The sequence below is a fragment of the Marmota marmota genome, unplaced genomic scaffold (genome assembly GCF_001458135.2).
Source record: "Marmota marmota marmota unplaced genomic scaffold, marMar, whole genome shotgun sequence".
Classification (NCBI taxonomy): domain Eukaryota; kingdom Metazoa; phylum Chordata; class Mammalia; order Rodentia; family Sciuridae; genus Marmota; species Marmota marmota.
The window spans coordinates 20861224-20884457 of record NW_026000249.1 but is presented as its reverse complement, the minus strand read 5'-3'; the positions used below and the strand labels follow the sequence as shown (position 1 = coordinate 20884457).

Here is a 23234-nt window from a genome sequence, read left to right as displayed (position 1 = left end):
TTATAAAAAGTTATTTTTTTATATTTCCTTATTGTTTACTCTAAGTTTAAAATAAGAGAGTGAATAAATCTATACATTATTGGGTTATCTTTGTTCTAACATAGATGTAGTATCTTTACAATACTATTATATATGTTTGTGATTTTTATTTCCTCTACAGATAGAATTATTTGAAATGAAGATTCATATCATGTCAGTAGTCTGTCTTATCTGTATTACAGGATGTTACTTGGCCTTGAAACTTTATTCATTTGGTTGCTATGGATTATTCTTTTCCTATTTTCTTATACTAATATTGTAATGATAAATAAATTTTCAAAGCTGCAGAATGGAAAGAGGAGATTGATTGATTTGAAACAATTTTAAACCAATCTGTAGCACTTGGATTATTTATTTTCAATTTAGATTTTAGTGTAATTCCAATATAGTGGTCATTAATCATGATTACTAAGATTTCATAGTGCAGAACAAATGTTTATTTTGCTGTCTGTGTGAACACAGTCATTATTTTGCTAGTGTATCTATGCACGATGAAGTAATATTTAACCAAAGGAAAACTTAACATTTTAATATTGATAAAGTGTATATGAGTAATTTTGAATGCTTTCAATTTCTAATGAATCAGTTTGTAATTTATTTTGCTTTTCTTCAGTCTGTTATTCATCGTTAACTTGTTTATAAGTCACCTTTAATGCCAAAATTTCAAAAAAGCCTTAAATTTCATTAATCCTTAAATCTTCCAACAAAGCACAATGAATAGTTGTTAAGCAATTTCAAGCAACATTAAAATATCAAGGAAAACAAAGTGTTGTCTTTCTCAGTTTCTCTGTCTCTTTCTTTTGTGTCCATTTATCTGTTTATTAAACTTCTCTATGTTCTACTTCATATGTATTTTGTATAACTGCACAGTCATGCTAAAGTTCTTAGACTAAAAAGGTAAGTAAAAAATATAATTGTGTGAAAACTATGTTTGGTGTGTACATTTTCCAACAATATTATAACTTCTGTTTGATTATTTTCTATATATTCTAAAGCGTATCTTTCGTGCTCTGTCCAACTATGTGTTATAATTGTGATTCTATTTCTTCTGTGGTCATGTTTGATTTAATATCAATAGAAGTAATTTATCTAGTAATTAAGATGATTTATCAATCATCACTTTTAACTGCTTTATACTGCATCATAATTCTGAATTGAAAAGGCAGGTATCATATACTACATATATTTAAATTTGGTGACTCAAGAGTGAGATTTTTGAACTATAGATGCTTCCTAATGGTGCATTTAAAAATACAGTTTCTGCCAAGAATACACCAAAAATAATTGGAGTGTTACTTATGGTTATTTTGGTTATAAAGTTGATCACTGACAATCAATTTATAGGTAGTTCTAAAACCAGTAACTGACTGAGTAAAGACCTTTTCTATTCAAAAAGGGGACCATATGTATTTTGGAAAATACAGAGTAGTGTAAGATATATTGCCAACCTCAAAGACTGAAATCCTCTTAGAGAAACAAAGCATACATCCTTAACAATAAAATAACATCATATTTACATGTGAAAGGTAGTACAACACAATTTAGGATTACACATAAATGAGACTCCTGACAGAAGATCAAACACACTCCTGTACGTTTTTCTATATACAAATCCCTCTCAGAAAACATAGTGCAAATGAACAAGAATAACTTTATATGGTTAAACTAAATACAAAAACATTGATTAATAAATTGTTCATATTTTTACTTTTTGGTAAGATATTAGTCCAACAACATTTTTCGAACAAATAATAAGGTATTCGCTCTTATCCATGTTGTGATTTATAGAGTGTGTATATATATATATATATATATATATATATATATATATATATATACACACACACACAATAATGTCGTCACAAACTACATGTGATTATTAATCATTTGAAATATGGCTATTACAAATTAAGATGTACAATAAATATAAAATATACATGGATTTTGAAGACTTGATATGAAAAGATGAATGTAAAATGTCACATTAATAATTTTATATTATAGGTTTGTCCAATCACTTGTTGGATACATTGTGAAAGAAAATATATTATTAATTTTCCTTGTGTTTTTATTATGACAAATAGATAATTTAAAATTACACATGACTCTTATTATATTTGTTTTAAGCTAAACAACTCTGGTTTTAGAGGAAAGAATGTACTTTAAAGTGAAAAAAATTTAAGAAAATTTTCTATGATAAAAGGGTCATATTTCAATATTATAATGTAATCTATTATCATCAAGACTGTATATTTTTAGCAATGAGAAACTCACTACCTTAAAATTACTGCTTAAAAATATTCCAACCTTAATAAATTATTATCATATTTGCCTAAAACTCAGGCTCCAAATAATTTCTACCCATTTATTCTAGTTATTCATTTTGAACTACACAAAGTAATTCAAACCCTAATCTGCATAATGACCTTTTCTCTGTCTTTGGTCAAGGAATCTAGACCCCATACATCCTTCTAATGAAGTCTAACCTTCCATTATCTTGCCTGAATAATTACTTATTTTTAACAGTACCTAAAGTCTTCTTACATCTTCTGTTTTGGCACTAGATGGCATCATGGTATTCCTAGCATTTGGCCATTTGTTAATATATTTCCTACCTAGACAGGTCTTTTGAAAATTCTACATATAAATTGTATTATTTAAAGGACTCTTCAAAATGTTTACTCTGCTACCCCGTCATTAGTCATTCTTTGTTTATTTCTTCAGAAAATATTTTTTGAGTGCCTATATGTTGCAAGAATAAGTTTTGGTAGAATAACAAAAATGTCTCATTTCCATGGATATTCATTTAACTCATCTCACTAACTTTGTAATTTTTGCATAAGTTTTGTTTCTTCAAATCTTAAAGAACTGCTACCCAGGGAAAAACAAGTGCAAAGCCCTTGGCATCTTCCTCAAGATCATTTTGTATATTATTACAGATTAATAAATCAATAGTTTTGTTGTCTAGAATGATACAACATAAACTGGTGTTTAAATATTTTCATTTTCATCATTAGAACTTCACGATTTTGTCAAATCCCTCAGTAAAATAAAAACTCACTACATCAACAAGTATTTGTTTATTATGCAAAAATCATGTTTTCAAAAGAGGAAGATCTTGAACTAAGGCAATGTGTGGGTATTATTTCGAGAGGAAACAACAAGAGCTAAGATTTTATTCAACATATATTTATATAAGATATATATATTCTTATCCCTGTGTTACAAATGAAAAAGCTGAGGTTCAAAGAAAATAACTTGTCCAAGGCCCCTTACCTCATAAAAAGTGGAACACATTTCCAATCTGTACATTCTTACACAAGACATTGTGTTCTTCACTGTAAGATCAAAGGAATTTTAAGGTACTTGACGAGGGATAACAGATCATCAAATGGTGTGCAACAAAAGACTATAATGGTAACAATTATATAAGGTCCAAGGGACAAAATTGAGGGAAGCCTTCACTATCATCCTGGAGTTTGAACTTTATTCTTCCTGTACCCACCAGATACAAAAGGTTCTGGAACAACACAGTAGCATAATGAAAAAGATTTTGAGGACATACTGACCTGATCACTGTGCACAGGCTGGAACTGGTTTGGCAGGAAGGAGATTTTATTCTAGTCTGGAAGTAGTAGCCTGTCCTATGTGAGGGCTCAGAAAGATGATGGGCCTGGGAATACAAAGCAAGTGGATCATAGAAAATTAATTAACACTTACCTGATACTTATTAGAAAAAGATATTCAAGAATGAATGACATGACTTATGTTTTAAACAAGGATGACTAAGAAAAATGGTCTATTTACAGAACTAGGAAAGTTAGTGTTGTAAGAAGTTTGGGGGAAGTTAAATAGCTTAGTTCTAGTTAGTTTGAAATTCAGGTGAGAAATTAGCTAATTTCTAGTCTAGACTGGAATTCAGAAGTGAGATCACAGCTTGTCTTTATAACAGTTTGAGAAGCACAAATCTTATAGTTAAAATCATGGAAGAAAATATATTTTATTGTGGGAGAAGCATTGGAAAAGCGGTACAGAGGTCCAAATTTAGGACCTTTGAAAATACTATCAGTATATGGAGAGAAGATAAGCTAGAGAGGATGCAGGCAGACCAAAAAGGTAAATCTGACTGCAAATATATCCATGTTATTTTGATATCCAAGTATTCAATAAAAATTATTTTAAACATTTATCATTGTATGCTCACAAAATCAAGTAGAAAAAAATGTAGTTTCTATTATTAAAATCAGCAAACGTGAAGAACAGTTTAATAACATAACACTATCAAATTGGTATTATGTAGTTAAAATTCTAAAGGATGGTATTCAAAACAAGGGTGGTAATAATTTTACCTTTATAATCCTTTCAACAGTATTTGAGGATTGAACTAAGGACTATGCTAGTAATATCTTGAAATATTCTTTAAGCATATTTTAAAAAAATTTATTGCCGTGTAAAAATTATATACAATAATGGGATTCATTATGCTGTATTCATACATACACATAAGATAATTTGACCAATATCATTCCCCAGAATTTACTCTTTCTTTCTTCTCCTCCCTCCCCCTGAACCAGTTGCTCTAATCCACTGATCTCCCTTTTACTATCATTATTGATATTAATGTTTTTATTAGTTCATTATAGTTACATGCAATAGTGGAGTTCACTTTGAGATATTCCTACATGAATATAATACAATTGGCTTGATTTAAGTCCCAGTATTTCTCCTTTCCCTACCCTCATACCTCTCTCTTCTCCCCTTTATTTACTGGTTTTCCTTCTATTTATTTGGGTTTTTATGTGCTTTATAGTTATACATAAAATCACAATTCATTATGACATATTCATGCATGCATGTAGCAGTTTAGTCAGCTTTATTTACTGACTAAATGAAACTCCCTTCTCTTTCTCTAGTTCCCTCCCTTCTCTAGTTCCTCCTCACTTCCTCTTACCCCCTTCATCTCTTCCCTTCTCTTCTGTTTTCATGGGATCCTGTAGTACTTCAAGTAACTATTATTTCCAATGACAATGATTATTGGGAGTTAAAAATGAGTTTTTACTAAGTCACATTTTAAAAGATTCCATAGATCCTTTCTGGGGTATAGAAATGCCTAGATTATACATGTTTATTCATGCTGCATGTGAGAATCATGTTACCCCATGAATACCATTTGATTATTCACTTACTCATTAGTGACAGACTACCATTACATATTTGATTTGTCCTTGAACACTTACCTTATTGTCCTTTGGCTGTTTGCATCTAATAAAGATAGGAAAGACCTATGGCTGAAAATGTGACTGGGAAAGAACATGTGGGGATCAAAGTTGGTGAATGCAATCATCCTGGGCATAAGACACTAAGAGTTATTTCTGAATTAGTTCTATTATGTAAAATAGCTCTGAAGAAAATCAGATTTCTATATTTCATCTCTGGGTTTTAAAACTATATCCAGCATAAAGTTATTTTCCAGTGTTATAATAGGAAGAAATTAAATACAGAATAAATATCAAGAGAGTAAAAGTATATTTTATTAACAGAACTTTAATGATTAAATGTTGCCCCATCTTTTGAATATTTGAATTTCAATGTCTTTTCATTAATCACTCATTTTCATGTGTTTCATAAAGCAAATCAAAGGATATTCAAGTTTTTTGAAACTGGTCAATATGAGTTTCCAAATTAAACTGTTATGTCTGAAAAGGTTGAAAAAGATATACTCAGATTTTTTATGTTAAATATTCTAAGTTCATTCATGTGAATATATATGTGCCATCTAAGAAAACGTTCCTGAAGACAAACTAATGGCATTGTTTGTCTTAGAAGACCATGCTTGTCAATTTTGCCATGCAAAAAATGACATTTAAGATAGCTGAGCAGATTGCCATGTAGTTTTTCTAAGGATAGGATGACAATTATACATTTCTACCTGAGGTTACTGTTATTTGATGAATGAAGTAATTTTTGATAAGACATATTTGCTCAAATGATATTTATATCAGAATATTTAAGTTAAGATTGAATGTGAGGTTAGAATATTAAAAATTAGTGCAGCAAAATTTATGTAAATTGCCTTTTTTGATACCACAGAATGATGAATTGCATTATCTTGCATGTATGTTCAGCTCTGGTGATGTTAAATGTTTGTCCTTATTTGCATCTGCAGGTACTTTCTCAGTTGTATTTCAAATCCTTCATAAAATATGATATGGAAACATAATGCATGTCATTAGTTTAGCCACAGGAGGTTGAATAAATGTATTTCTTTTGGTATGTGTTTCTAATAAAAAGTAATTTTGATTTAAATTAGCACTATCTTTTTTTTTAGGCCTCCATTCCTTTGAAGGAATTGGAGCAGTTTAACTCAGATATACAAAAATTGCTTGAACCACTGGAGGCTGAAATTCAGCAGGGGGTGAATCTGAAAGAGGAAGACTTCAATAAAGATATGGTAAATTGGTTGTGATAAAGTGTGAATGAACTAGGAGTAAAAATGAAAAAAAAATAGAAAGAAATTATATACTTCAGATCTCCAACTGAATTCTCAGAATACACCTCGCATATTATGTGATTCTACTGATTTTTAGAAATGCAAAGTATTCTTGTTGACCTTTTATATCAAATGCCAAATAACTATGGTCTGGTCATATAGGAGCAATTACACACTCTAAAATATACTTAAATTTATTTTGACCTGTTCTGTTTTTGAACTTGGAGGGAAATATGTAATAGAAATAGAGTCAATCAAAAAATAAACTAGACATTTAATAAGAATTTCAGCTATCATAGATAACTCTAGTTTTGTGTCAGTCATGTGTTTGGTCATAGAAGGGCCAAATTTACACAATATATATTTTGTTTACCAAAGTTTCCTACAAAGTTATTTTAACAAAAAAAATGAGTAAATAGTATAGTATATGATTAAAATATGCCATGCTGCTTATTTCATAGGAGTAAAGAAATATGACCATGTGGGCTACTTATTAACTAAGAACATTCTCCTTCAATCACAATTTCAAGATGCCTTTGATGTTTCGCTCTGGCTTAATTACTTCTGCATCACATCCCTATTCACTGACTTTTATTCTTCCCTTCACCCTCCTTTTCACAATTTTTTTCTCCTTGTTCACTGCCATCACCTCTGTGGCATTCTTAACCTTTACATGCATCTTTCTGGAGATTTTCAGAGATGTATTAATGCTAGGGTCTTCTCAAACAATGCTTGCAAGCAACATCAGAAGGCAATGTATCAATTTTAGAAAATAGCCATGTGAAACAATAGGAGAAATATTTTCACCTACCACTCTTAGTTCCCACTGGTATCACTTCTGATTTCCTGGAGCTGCCCAAGTTCATACTTGCCATGAATGGGCTTTGGTGGTCTTGCCAACTCAGCTCATGGAAAGAAAGACAAGAAGAGCTTTCCAAGATACTGAGTTCCAACTATCTCTACTTCATGTTAAAGAAGAAAGCAGAGGGCACCAAGATGAAAAGTACTGCTTACTTCTTGGCTTGATCACAAACACTGTCCTAAAGCCCTCACCTGGTTAAGGGGAAATAAGTGAAATCTATTTTGTTTAATTTTTTTTGTCCTTAGAAAATGTTGCAGATTTTTGAAAGGCATAATAAAATAAGTAAGGTCTTTTATAGACTATGTATATGTCCATATTATTGTATACATTTCAATAGACTATTAATCAACAAATCTCAGAAAAAAAAAATCCCATTTCTTCTAAGCAAAATCAGTAGGGCCTGAGTTGCATATTGAAGTTCAAATAAGTATTAAAGATTTAAATGTGTTACATCTAATACCATAAAAAGAATATAAAAGTACCCAAACATATGATATGGTCATTTTTTTTAACCTTAGCATTGCATACCTTCAGTAGCATTGCATGGTAAGCCTCCTTAATAGATAATTTCATATTTTAAATTGAAAAATACAAAATTAGGGATGAAAAGCCAAATGGTCACATATGTACCTATATTAGACCAGCATGTATTCAAATTATTTCACTTTTAAGTATATAAAATTAAAATATTGTTCTTAGAGTATAAAAACAAATTACACATTAAAATTTTTTGAAGCTATTTTCTCAATCCATATTTTAACACTTATTTATTTAAAGTTAACATATGACATTTTATAAACAATTTGCAATATTTGACAGCAATTCACTACATCATTTTTTACAAATTCCCCATGTCCTAAATTTGAATGCCGAGATTTCAAATATAAAACAGATTATTAGATAAAAAAATTTCTATACATATAAATTTAAGTATTTTCATTTAGTAGCATATTAGTATTTAATTTTTTTACCATTTTTCATACACATACACACATCCATTTAATTATATGGATGAATTAACATTACAAATAACAAGGTTAGTTTATTTGTACAGACTTTAATTTCTAGAACTGTACTAAAAAAGCCAAAACATTCAAAGCAGTTCATTTACCTGATGAGAAAGTACCTTTACTCCTTCGTCTTCGTACATATGCCCCTAAAATTGTTCTGTAGAACTAGATGGGAGAAACTTACTTCTTTTAAACTCTAAAGTATAAAAATAATAAAAGAAAAGCTATAACCATTGTATTTTTAAGAAAGTTCCCTAAAAGTTTTAAAATTGGAGTTTTTGTGTGTGCTTAGATAACATGTTTTATTATCTCTGTTAACAATGTACAGCTTAAAAAAAAAAACCCAAAATGAAGACTGTACTTGTTGTTTTTAATCAGAGTGAAGACAATGAGGGTACTGTAAAAGAATTGTTGCAAAGAGGAGACAACTTACAACAAAGAATCACAGATGAGAGAAAGCGAGAGGAAATAAAGATAAAACAGCAGCTGTTACAGACAAAACATAATGCTCTCAAGGTATTAGAGCTAAAATTATAATATACCTTGCCTGTGGTTTTTTTCATATGTAGGGTAAAATTTATTTATTGTGCAAAAATAAAATCTGCTTAAGAATCTTATTCACAAAAATTCAATTTTTTTCTGTTCATATGTGTGCTTTATTTAGCATTTTTGTGTGTTTTCTAATTTTAAAAGATGTCACTTAAAATTTGTTTCAGATTTTTCTGAATAATATTGAAAGGTATCAAAATGTATCATTCATAGTATTTATACATTTAATTTTCTAATATAGTTTATAAACAACATTTGTATTTGTATTGAGAAAGCTTCCTTAACTGCCAGAATAACCAACATATATTTTGATTTTTCCCTGCCTCCTTTACTCTAATTTTTTTCTTAATGTTATAGTAAGTCCAGGGTTTTGGTGTCCTAATACTTATTTATTAAGGCCTGGATGTTCCTCATTTTTATAAAAAATAAAGTTTATTGTGCCTTTAAGAGAGTCACTCTTTGCAACTAACTAAGCATCTATAAGAGTCTAATTTCATTTATATAGGAATCCTCAAAAATATTTGTAATGCCCTTGAAGAAGAACTGCTACTTTCACGTATCCATGTGACTCATCTGGATTGTGCAGAAAAACAGAATACATTGTTGGGGGTTTTTCCCTATAATAATGATTCTTTAGGAAGTTCTTGAGACTGAATGTATGAAAAGTTTTGTGAAACAACCTTTTTTGTATATGCTTTGCAATATTCACTGTTTGCATGCATGGCTGATTTTCTAATACTGTTAATTGCCAAGCTCTTCATTGTAAATCACTCTTTTAGAGTTATGTAGCTGTATAGGTAGATCCACCTAGTAGGTGGCTGGAATCTGCTTTCTGTATGCAAATGAGAGGATAAAACCTGTTTCCCTATAGTCAACCAAATAAACACTGCTGAGAATGTAATTACACAATATTGTGCCTGTAAGGAATCCATGAGGAAAGTCTAATTGGCCAGCAGGTGCTCAGAAGGTAACTGCTGATAAATATAGTAAATAGAAAAGGACTCTTCCTGGAGGGAAATGCAAAAGCAAATCAAATGGATTCAGAAAACTCTGTAAATCACACCTTTGTGACTGTGACCAAGACTTCAAAAGCATCTATACTGGTCACATGATGACATGTATCCTACCAAACAGCAGTGTTTAATGGTTATCTGGCATACCTACTAAGAAATCTATATAATATCTCTATTTTTGCATATTACACATCATTTTGTGCTTACAAAATCGAAGGAGTTTCAGATTTATTACTACCAAACCCTTTTCTCTTGGCAGAGATGTGAGTTGTATCACAAATAAGGCACAGCTCAATTTTAATTCACGTGGCTGTATCTTGGTACCTTTGAAAAAAGCAGCATCCCTTTTGACTCTGTGCAGGCATTTATTACCTCCACAGGATGGTTAGAAATACAACATAAAATGTAAACTGCACTAAATTTCATATACCCACTTTTAAACAAAATAAAGCAGGAGATCTTGATCATTCACACAAATTTATCCTATAGGCGATTATTGGAAATCATCAATTGTACTGGCCAAATTAATTTACACCACCAAATGCGGTAACTATGTTAATCTGCCAAGAAGTTCCAATGCTAGTCCTTATGAAATATTTCAATGAAGGTCAAAACTTTCCAAGCCAATGAATTTTTCAGCCACCCTTTGATATTTGGTATTTTCTTTAGTTGGAGTTAAATCAGTACATAATATCCTAATTGCTACCTCTTTGAAGAAATGAAAGCTTATTCAGAGCTTTTATGTTCCCATGAGTTATAAAATGGCATTCCAACTAATTCCATTGATCATAAAAGACTCTGAGTGTGATTGTAGGAGCAAAATGATTGATTTCACCCCTTTGTTGATTCATTAAACCAGTACCCTTGTTTGTCTCATCAGGTTGATTTAAAACCCCCTTTGTCGTCTCTTTTTAAAATAGTTAATCTTTTCATATTTTGAACATGATTTGGTATGATAATACAAAGTTGGCTATGTAAGCCTTGAAAGAAAAATAATTTGTATTTTTAAAACACTGAAATTTAAAATATTTAAATTGCTATCTTTATGTATATTTATAATTATATGAACAAGAGTCATTCTTCTACACATGTAGCTTGAAAAATTCTTATAACTAAAGTGACTTTATATTTTCAATCACACAGTGTTACTGGCCTATCAAACTTTTATTTTCAGGTATTTCTAAAACCAGGAATGTATGCTGCATGGCTATATAAACTTAACATTTTGTTTATAAGCCCAGGACTTAACATGTAAATTTTAGAATCTTATGTATTTTAAAAGTCAAATATAGACTCACTGTTTTTGCAACTATCTAGTTAAGTGAATTGTGTTAATATGTTACACTGTTCCACATAGACTACCCAACAATTTATTTAGCTCACTAAAACTATGGTGTGATTTCTAAACAAGTTTAAACATGCTAAGATAAAATACTTTAAATGTGTTGTTCAGGTTCTTAGCTTCTGTATCTAGGTCTTGCCATGTAAATACATAATTAAATCATTTGTATTTTTAGCATTTAAATGTGATTTAACAAGTGTACAAAAAGATGAGGGACTCAAATTATTTTTATGAATAACTACAGCCAGAATTGTACTGTACTTATATATTGATATTTTAATAATATCTGCATCATGAACAGGATTTGAGGTCTCAAAGAAGAAAAAAGGCTCTAGAAATTTCTCATCAGTGGTATCAGTACAAGAGGCAGGCTGATGATCTCCTGAAATGCTTGGATGACATTGAAAAAAAATTAGCCAGTCTACCCGAACCCAGAGATGAAAGGAAAATAAAGGTAATGTTGTTTTAGAATGTCAATACTAGATTTTTATTGCTACAGTTTAATTACTTTAACTTAACCTGTAAGGATCATATTTAAAATATTAATGTTCCTGTTGCCTCTATTAATGTTCTCTTTGATTTGGTGCATTTCTTTGTATTGTGTTTTGTTTTAGTAAATGTATTGTATTAAATGTTATTCAGTTGACATAATGTTGAATGAATAAAATGTTTTGCTTTTAGACAATGTAAAATGAATTAAGAAATGTCATGTGTTTTCTGGTAAAATTGTAATTGACTTTGTGTATCTTTGTTCCAGATGAACTAATGACTTATCGGTATATGGACGACTTCTTTCTCATGTTAGCACATTCATTTCATCAGAGCATCTTCACACATCACTGTCAAAACTCTATAGATTTATTTGCATATTGTCTGAAGATGTGTTTTCCATTATTATTTTACATTTTTTTGCTTCATTCTCTGTTGAGTTCCTCAAAACTTTAAAAGAAAATAACTTATTCACTTACCCTCTAAATTACATTCTATATGGATGGTCCCTAAAATAATGAGTAATCACTCCAATGTGAGTCAACCCTCAAAGCACCAGAGGAATCAGAAGAAAGAAAATTTTAGATCAATTTCATATTTTCTAATTAGAATGTCTAAAACTGAGCATTCAAATGATAATTGAAATGATATTTGGATTCTTGAGTGAGGATGACAGTGACACCTTCCATATTTGTAAATTTTGAAAGATGACAATAAAGGAACAACAGCCTATGAAATTTCTGAGAGAAGTGTTTGCTACTTGTAGGTTGGTTGATGTGGTTAGCTAACTGCCCTGGGCCCTGTATTGGTTTTGCTCAATAGGAAATTGATCGTGAATTGCAGAAGAAGAAAGAGGAGCTGAATGCAGTGCGTAGGCAAGCTGAGGGCTTGTCTGAGGATGGGGCCGCAATGGCAGTGGAGCCAACTCAGATCCAGCTCAGCAAGCGCTGGAGGGAAATTGAGAGCAAATTTGCTCAGTTTCGAAGACTCAACTTTGCACAAATTGTGAGTTGTTACTGGCAAACCCACATATGTGTTTGCAACTACTACTCTATTAACAGAGGCCTACTAACAACAACACAAAAAAATCCAGGTGCAATTTCAAACTACTTATGTGCATTTTGAAAGTGAGCAGTTTCTCTCACTTTGGGCTTCTGTAACACTAGTGCTTCATTTTGAAGTTTAAAACATGATAAATTAACAGCTAATAGGAAAAGCCCCCTTACCAGAAATGAAAGATACATCTTAATTTTTTTTGCTGCATCATTTTTCATAACATTGGCAATGTGAATTTGTCAATTTATCATACATTTACTTTACTTCAGTGTCTAATCCAGAAATATGTATTGCTTTCCTGAGATCATCCCATGCTAATTTTACTTTTTTTACTGTATATATGGTAAATAACAAATATTTTGTGAAACATATCAACCTGCCTAAGGCCATATCTTATTGATTCAAAGAATAATAGTTTAGACTTTAAACCTGGTTAACTTCTTAGTAGGTCACAGTGATTATTGGAAAAACTTGGTGCCTAGCAAGATGGTTGGAAACTGATGTCAGATGAACAATACCATATAATGTCATTACAGAAATGGTACAAGCCAAAATGAAAAGGAATGACTTCTTTTTAACAACTGAATGGAAAGTTTGTGTTTCTCTCTTTCAAAAGGCAATTTAAAATTGTAATCTTGGTCTTAGATTTTTATTTGTAATAAGGTACAAACTACAAAAATTTTCTGACAAACGCATTTTCTTTTCCTATTCTGGGTTCTTGTAAGGTGAAGAGGAATGATGACAATCTGTAAATATCTAACAAAATACATCAAAAGACCAGATTATAAAAGTCTGAACAATAAGGCTTTATAATTATGTTGGATTGAATAATATGAAGCAAACAGACATTCAACCATTTTGACCTATGTAAATGACAAATGCATGTGGTTCAGCCCATAAATGAGATTTCTTGGGAAATTTTTATGATATTGTTGATTCCATTTAATAGGGCATATACTTTAAATGTGTCTAAGACAATTAAAATAACTATAAACATATACAGAAAATATGCTACATATTATTATTATTTATTTTTATACTTTAAGAAAGTTCACTTATATACTGTTTTCTATGAAATCCAGTGACCCAAAGTTTAATAGCAGTTGAATATTCTGAGTAGTTGGAAAGAATAATCTAAAAAAGATTGAAACTGTATTACATTTTAAGTCTAATTCTAACTGATTGAACATTTCAGCCTATTATTCTTCATACTAGATGTTATGAACATAATATGTCATTAATCACTCAAGCTTACACTAACAGAAAACTGTATCTGCAGATGCAAAATGAAGGGAGAGATTAAAGCAACCATATAGAAAAAAACTAATAAAATAGCTTTGTCTTGATTTAATAGGTCATTTACGCACAAGTCCTTTGCTTTGAATTATATGACCAACTCTTTTCTGCATTTTAATTTTCCCTGTCTGAATACACCCAGTATGAAGCATCCAATTTGTTAACAACCTAGTCAAGTTAAATTACTCAAGCTTTATGTTTAAATAAATACAGAATTAAAAATCTTCATAAATCACCCACTTAAAATGATGTATATCCCTAGACATAGTAAGCTCTTAACAAATATTTGTACAACATAATGATTGGTGAAATAAAAGAAAGACATGAGAAATGCTTTAAAAATTTAAAGTGAACTATAGTAAAATAATGAGATTTATTTTATTAAAAACTTGAGTTCTGTTTATGAAAATTCGAAAATTTAGGTCTGTGTGATGGGGGCTTCTTTAATGTTAATTCTTGATTGTCCATGATGATAGATGTAATCCCAAAATGTATGAATTATAATCAATATCACAATTATATTTTAATTGGATTTAGTTATAACTGAAGGATGATAGAATATAGGTAGATATGTAGAGTGATGCATAAATAAACAAATAGAAAAAGATATATCCAAAATGTATCTTTGTATTCCACTGACCACAAATGTATTTGAAAAGTTGATTTCACCATACACATTAATTAGAATCTTGCTTCCCAATGCTTTCACAATGGAATCACTTGACATAGCTACAGGACAACTGTTTAAATGAGAAGTTGTGTCTGAAATAATTCTACCATGGCCTTCATGCAGTATAGATGGTCATAGTTTCAAAATTCCTTTCCTCCCCTTCATTCTCTTTCTGTTTCTCTCATCTTTATTTCTCCTAACTGGTCCCTTTCTGATCTCTCTAGATATAAACTTGAGATTTGTAGTTAGTCTTCCATGTATTGACAGTAGCAATTCAAGAGAATAGACAGCACTCTAAAGTGCCTAGAATTTGAGAACTTAGTTTAAAATGAGAAGTTAATTTTCTTTATTTCATAGATGAAGACTCAGAAATTGGCTAAGCAGTGTAAATTTAATGCACGCAAGTGTCTGTGTCAGAATTAAATATGACTGTAGTAAATCTCAGAAAAGCCCTGGGACTTTGTCTGAGGGAGCCACGAAGCAGCCCTCAGCCAGACAGGAGTGCAAACCAATGCATGATAGACTATATCAATAAACAGTGGTTCTCAGGACAAACTAGGAGCCCATTAAGAAGGGACAACAGACGAGGAAGAAGGCAGTTTAAAGAGTTCCCCATATATTCACCAGGGGAAAAATCTCATCCTACTTAGAAAATAAACATTCAGGTTTTATTTCCTATTGATTTAGAGACTAGATTGCTCATTATCAAGCACTGACTGGAAACTGAACATAAGGAAATTTCTGTAGGATTCATTACAACAGCAGTGTCTAGTAGAAAGAACAATCTTTGCATTGGATAATCCTTAATTTAAATCCCAGTGACTTGTTCTACTAACTGTATGATCATGGGTTCACCTTTTTTAGCCTCATTTTCCTCATCTACAATGGTAATAAGGATATCAGTGATGATGTAACAAGGTAATATTTGTAAAACATCTGCTGCACTGTGAGCTCAATGAGTCAATGTTTTCTTTTTATTTCTGTACAACACTGAAAAAGACATTATTTGAAAAACACAATATGTGGGGCTGGGATTGTAATTCAGTGGGAGAGTGCTTGCCTAGCACATGTGAGGCACTGGGTTTGATCCCCAGTACCACATAAAAATAAATAAATAAAAGAAAGATAGTGTATCCATCTACAACTAAAAATTTTTTTAAAAAACTAATATATTTTATCTCATTAAGAGAATTAGACTCATCATGCTCCATTTGTTGAAAAAGTTAACAGATATCTGATACATTTTTTTCAGTGCTATTGCACATAAAATTCCATAATCCATGGACAGATAGTTTTTTCCAGAGTCACAGAATATTTGTTGGAAATTTCATGCAAAGCTGGTGACTCTATCAATGAAGGACATGATTCTATATAAACTTGTTGTTGGAGTAATATCTGAATTCTTATTTTCTACAGGAAGGTGAAGAGCAAGATAAGAAAATAAAATAATAAGGGCTCTGAAAAATTATAATACATCTTTGGTAAACTGCATTTGGCAATTAATCTCAGATGGCCCAAGGAAATGCAAGCACAAAATTCCACAATAAGGATACCACCGTAACTAAATGCTCACGTGGAACTTTCTTACAAAATAAGCTCATGGACTAAAATTTACAATGAATGTGGAGAAATATTATTTTTACAATTGGTGTTAGCAGAAAATAAAAAAATCAAATATGCACATAAGGAAGTTAAAGATGAGAGGACAATCAGAAAATAATATTGAAATAAACATTTCTAATGTCCAGAAGTAAAAAGCAAAATAAACATTTTCAAGAACAGGCCATTTTGAAAAGTTAACAGGAAGATATAAAAAACAAAGTCTATAAATAAAAAAAAAATATTGAAATGAACAACTTTTGAAAAAGTGAATCCATAGGTAGAAAATAATATATTAATGAAAAGATGCTGAGAAAATTGCTTTGCTAAAAGTCATACAGGATGTGGATAATAGAATAAAAAGCTTAAGCATATGCATAAAAAGAATTCCAGATTGCAAATATGGAGAGCATGGAGAAGAGAAAATATTTTATATAAATGACTGACACTTAATAAATTCCAATTTGCATGAATCCTTAGGTTGAATAAAGCTCTACCAGTGTGGAACAAACAAAAGTGAATCCATACTTAGATAGCTCTGAATGAAACTCAAAACATCAAATGACCAAGATGGTATAATAAAAGCTACTGAATACAAAAGACGGAATACTTACAGGATAACAATATCCACAGCAGACTTTTCATCAACAATAGGTATTAGAATATAATAGATGTTAGAAAATCTTCAAAATTCTAGGCTAAATTTCAACTTCCAGGTGAACTGTGATTTAAGAATAAAGGCAAAATGTATTCAAACATACAACCAATTTTATATAAGATAATACAATGAAAATTTATTATTTATTTACTTATGATGAAAGTATTACTAAAGAATATGCTTCTGTAAAAAGGAAAATAAAGCCAGAAGGAACGGTGAAGCTATAAAAAGCTATATTAAATTATTTTCACTCTATAAAGAATATTTTAAAATATCTTGTAATTAACTACTAAAATTCTGTTCAGTGCTGCAAAGGAAAATACAGAGTACTATGAGAATGTAGAAATTATTTGACCTCCATATAAAAAAAGATACAACAAATATGAGACTTATTCTGGGTGGCATCAACAAATATATCTTGTATATAATATGTTCAATGTAAATTATTATCAATTATCATGTTTCTTGAGAACAAAAAAAATGTTGTAAACTTTTAGAATAGTCATGTATATATGGCCTTACCTAGGAAGGAGGAGCAAAAAATACAAATAACTTAGTGGAAGAAAGAAAATAATTGTCTGGTTTCTAAATATAACAACTTCAATTGTTCTGGATAGCCTATTGCTTCAAACACTAAGTATATGATGGTAAAGTTCAATGTTTGCCTAATAGGCTTTTCAAATAGACCATAGCAACAACAAGAATCCACCACTCTCTCTCCCTACCCCTGTCTACATTAATTGGCATCTACTAAGCTCTCCAAACATTAGTAAATTGCATTATCTTACATGTAGGTCAAAACCCTAGACTATGTCTATGATTCTCCTTACCTTTTATATTAGTAATGCAATGCGAAATAGTTCAAATCCTGTTCAATCTATCTGCAAAATATATCTTTCTTAACAATCCTTAATAGCTGCAATACAGAAATTTGCCTAAATATCATCGTCTCTTACTTGGGTTATTTCAATATCCTACTTGCAGTATTTTTTCACCTACACTATTCTTTCTGGTGAAGCAAGAAGACTCTATCCAATGCATAAATAAGGTTATATCAAGACCCTGCTGCCTATTACCCTTTTGTTGAAATCCTATGAGTGCCTGTATGATCTAGCAACTGCCTGTCACTCTTGTTACTCAAACTTTATCTTCCTTTGTGCTATTTTGCTACCATAGAGGCATATTAATTTTTCTTTTACACTTAAACACAGCAACTTCATTTCCATCCCAGGACCTAAGCACATTTTTAAAAATATTTATTTTTTAGTTGTAGTTGGACACAATACCTTCTTTATTCTTTTTATTTATTTTTATGTGGTGCTGAGGATCAACCCAGGACATTGCACATGCTAGGCGAGCACTCTACCACTGAGCCACAACCCCAGCCCCTAAGCACATATTTTTAATGGAATATTTTTAACCTAAATTTTCATGTTATAACATACTTAACCATTTTTCCATTTTTGAACAATGAATATTTTACCAGGACTTTGGTGTATACTATGGATGTGTAATGTAAGTATTTTCTATTACAAAAATAATATATTCCTTATAAGGATACATTCAAAACAGAATTTGAAAACTTTTCAGAACAGCAATTTTTATTACCATTACTTCTGGAAGAGGGTATACTGAGGAAGGTCAAAATTACTGAAATTAAAACTGTGATGTTGAAGAGTGAATATGAGAAAGGATTCAAAAATGTATTACAAAGGAAATATTTTACTATATATGAGAAATTGCAATAAGATATTTTAACCTGAAAAGTACACATTTGCAAAATATACAAGTTCCTGAAAAGTTGATTGGAAGTTAATGTTTTTAATAGGTTCACTGTAAATGACACTAGAAATGTTATTTAAATTAGTCATTGAGTACCTTGGTAGAATGAAGATTTCTTTATACTATGAATATTTTCCTTAACTTTGTAAAAAATTTTGGATTTAAACATAAAATTTACATCTATAAAGAGTTTTCTGATGCATCTAGTTTGATCACAATAATGACTTTCTTGAGTATTATTTTCAATGTCATTGAAATCTATCCAAGGATACATCCAAGAGATGGAAGACAATAAACTTCAACCAAATACTTCCCAAAATATCTTGAGAGTTAGTCAAAAGAAAGTAAAAAAGTTCTATTGCTTAAAAAAATTGAGCACACATTGGATTAAGCAGTTTCCTCAATGTAGAATATTTCAGGGTGTTTTATATGTTAAATGTAATTATGAATTTTTAGGAGGTAGATAGATTCTACATACTTTCACATCTGGACAACTGCTCTAGAAATGGAAAATCTCACTTCAGATTAATGATGGGATTCATGTTCACATGATGGTCAAGAACTAGTGTTCTTCAGAAAAAAAAGTGGAAAATGTATCACAATACATTATGTTTCTTGTTGTTTTCAATCATCTTAAATGGAGATGTACAAGCAAACTGATCACACATCTATTTTCTACCACCTTATATAAAATAATGCCTGAAGCTAGATTTGGTGCTCTATAACGCATCTTTTTTTAAAAAAATCTCCTTTCACACAACAAAAAGCAGTTCCATTTGAAAATAAGAAAAAAAATTCTTTGTGTAATTGCCACTAAGATTTTTTCTTTGCTTTGAAATATAAACAAATATTATCAACTACCAATGAAACATCCTTGGATAATTTGAAAACATTAATAATTTTCTGATTTATAGACAATATTATTTGGTAAATGGAACTGTGAATATAAAAGACTAATAATGTTTGCTAAGGGAAATGTTGAATCAGGAGTTAGCTACTTAAAGAATTTTCCTCCACTCAGTTTCAGTTTTGTTTAACATATTACAAGGGTTAAGAAAGAATTTAGACATATAAAGATTCTGTGTGTTTTAGGTTTGTAATGATTACAGTTGTTACCATTGCTATAATAATGTTTTTGTTCCAGTCTCTAGTTATGTAGTATAATCAACTTAAAGGTAATTTAATAAAGAGACATGTTTTTCAATAGAATCAGCTTTAACATTACATACTTATTCTCTCACTTCAAATGCATGGAAATTCTGGATAAAATATAAGGTTTAAAAATCTACCTTTCCCCTTGGTGTCATAAATGTACATACTTATGAGATACTGAACTTGGATAGAGTGCCTAATGACTAAAACAAATATTTCAAGATCATTTAGGTAAATATTGTATATGAATTTCTGCAAGATATAGTACAGAGATCAAAATGTAACTCCTGCCTAAACTTAGAACCTTCAAAGACAACCCTCATCATATGAAGGAGAATAAAGAAACCCTACCCACCAAGGAGAAAAGGCAATTTAATTTTTTTTTGGGGGGGGGGGTACTAGGGATTGAACTTGGGGGGGGGCACTCGACCACTGAGCCACATCCCCAGCCCTATTTTGTATTTTATTTATGGATAGGGTCTCACTGAGTTGCTTAGTGCCTTGATTTTGCTGAGGCTGGCTTTGAACTCCAGATTCTCCTTCTTCAATCTCCTGAGCTGTGGGGATTACAGGCTTGTGCCAGCACACACAGCTAGAAAAGGTAATTTTTTATTTGATAATTACATAGTATTTTTCAAAATTAACAAAAGCCCCCATATTTGGACTGGAATTTGAGAAAAAGTCAAAGGAAAAGTAAACATACTGATAAAACCATCATGATGAAATTAATGAATTCCAAAAAGAAAAAGATAATTCTAAATGTATTATAAAAGACAGATTACTTTAGGAGTTAATGACACTTAAACTGACAGCTGATTTTAGAGCAAAGATAAAACCCAGAAGGTGGTAGAACCATATCTTAAAGAATGATGATAGAAAAATAACCCCCATGAACATAAAATTGTATACTCATAGAAACCCTTTCAAGAATAACATTGAAGGAACAATCTTCAGACAAACAAAAACTGAGTTTATTAGCATAGATTCTTATTTAAAGGACATTGGAATTGTTTTTTAAGAAGGAAAATGACCAGAGATGGAAGATTTAAGCAGCAAAGAAGAAAAATAAGCAACAAAAATGGTAAACACATGGAACAGCCTTAAAGAAATATTTACTATGAATAAAATTGCCTAATTTCTACATTAAACATAAGAGAACTAATGTTGAACATTAATGACAGCAACCTTGAGTAACATTGGTGTTCATCTGTTTTACCTCCAGCCTTTCTGTGTATTTCTTGTCTTTCTCCATTGATGGTACCTCCTTCTTTCTGCTAATGCTGAAATGCTGTGATGCTCAGTTCTTGGACATTTTCCATTTTCTATCTTTATTATATATGCCCTTCCATTTACATCCAGTCTCATGACTTTATAACTAGCTATAAACCGATGACCACTACATTTTTAAAATCAAGAATATTATTCTTCTCTGAGCTACTTTGGCAACACTGTCCAATTTTTAGGTAAAAAATATCTTACCATACTTTCCTTTACCCTTTCTCAACACAATAAACAAGGACATCATTTGAAAATTTAAATCAGATATAAATCTGATCAAATTGCTTGAAATACTCTTCCCTCACCTATTCACAAGTTTTCTTCCATTTTTGCCTTCAAGTCTTTACTCAGAAGTGCTCTTGGTGAATCTCTTTCTCTGACATCCCGTGCCATACACACACACTTCACCAATGCTTTCACCATTAATCACTTTCTTCATAAAATCCACTACCAAGGAGGTTTTTAGTATTTCCCACTTAATCTGAATTAATTATTTATTTTCCTCACTAGAATGAGAGCTCCAATAATGCAATAAATTTTGTCATTTTTGCCCCAGTGCTCTGTTCTTAAAACCAAAAATATTGACTAAATACCCAATATACATATATATGTGTATATATGTTAAGTTCATTAAATAATAAAGCAATTTTAATATTCTTTTAGTGCTCAGAAGGACACGTTACATTTCAAAATTCAATTTTAAAGCATAATTTTAAAGTATCCATTAACTGCAGAAAATTTCTGAACAGAAAAGGGAGAACTACATACATAAACTGAGATGAAGTAAATAATCCAAATAGGAAACTAAGTTTTACAAATATTAATTGAATTGTCTAGGTGTAGTAATTAACTATATTGACACAGGACTTTAGGATTTCTGAATCTTTCTAGTATAAAGCCACTAGTCAACATGAAATGAGGTGTCAGTTACACTGTAATATTCTTTAACTTTAAAGAAATTTATCCAGAAGATGTATCCAACATTTTACCACATAAATAAATATTATCTCAAGTGGTTGGCTCTAAATAATGCACTAAATGAAAAACATTAGGATAGATGTGTCAAGGAGGTGGGGTTGTAGCTCAGTGGTAGAGCTCTTGCCTCGCACATGTGAGGCAGTGGGTTCGATCCTCAGCACCACATAAAAATAAATAAATAAATTAAATAAATAAATAAATAAATAAAGGTGTTGTGTCCGTCTACAACTAAAAACTAAAAAATAAAAAGACATGTCAAACTGGATTGACTATTCTCAATTATTTTATAGTTAGATCACAGCTACATTAAGTACCTTGTATTGTTCATTAAAGTTGTGGCAATGGACTACAGTAATAATTTAATGTCAAATATAAAAACATAAGAAAAAATGTTACCATTCCTATAGTGGTGTGCCAAATTTTGTTATGAGTTGGAACTGTATCATATTTTTCAGGCATTACTAATGTCAGATATATTATGAATTATATTTTTTTTTCAGAAATATTGAATATAAATCCAAAATTGATACATTATTGATAATGATAATTTTATTTAATTTATTGGTAAAACTAGAATATAATTTTTGACATAAGATAAAGTAACTTGTTTCATTGACATTAATATTGTCTTTCTTCGGAATGCCACAAGGCTGAAAAAAAAAGACTAATTTGATAGAACTATTTTGAAATGATTTGTTATTTATTTTGAATAAGTAGATTAATTTTATCTTTCCTTAGTAAAATAAAAATGGTTATAATATCAGTTATTTTATTGTATGAAATTACAACATTCGGCAATATCAGATATTCAAGACTATATCTTTATAAAGGCTATCCTTAATCTTCATAGAAGCCTAACAGGACTAAAATCTGTCAAACAACTTGCCTACATTCCCATAAAATTAGGGGCAAGTGTTCCCACATGAAAATAGAGTTTTATCAAATTAACAAAAAGTTTTATTAATGTTATT

At 30.5% G+C, this 23234-nt stretch overlaps 1 protein-coding gene across 1 annotated transcript in view; it reads left to right on the top strand.

Moving 5' to 3' along the window:
- Dmd (dystrophin) overlaps positions 1–23234 on the top strand; it is a 1737386-nt gene that overhangs the window by 475313 nt on the left and 1238839 nt on the right. Inside the window, exons 33-36 of the mRNA XM_048796385.1 lie at positions 6368–6490; positions 8780–8917; positions 11607–11759; positions 12617–12799. Of these exons, the coding sequence (XP_048652342.1) occupies positions 6368–6490; positions 8780–8917; positions 11607–11759; positions 12617–12799 (597 nt within the window). The remainder of the gene's footprint in view (positions 1–6367; positions 6491–8779; positions 8918–11606; positions 11760–12616; positions 12800–23234) is intronic.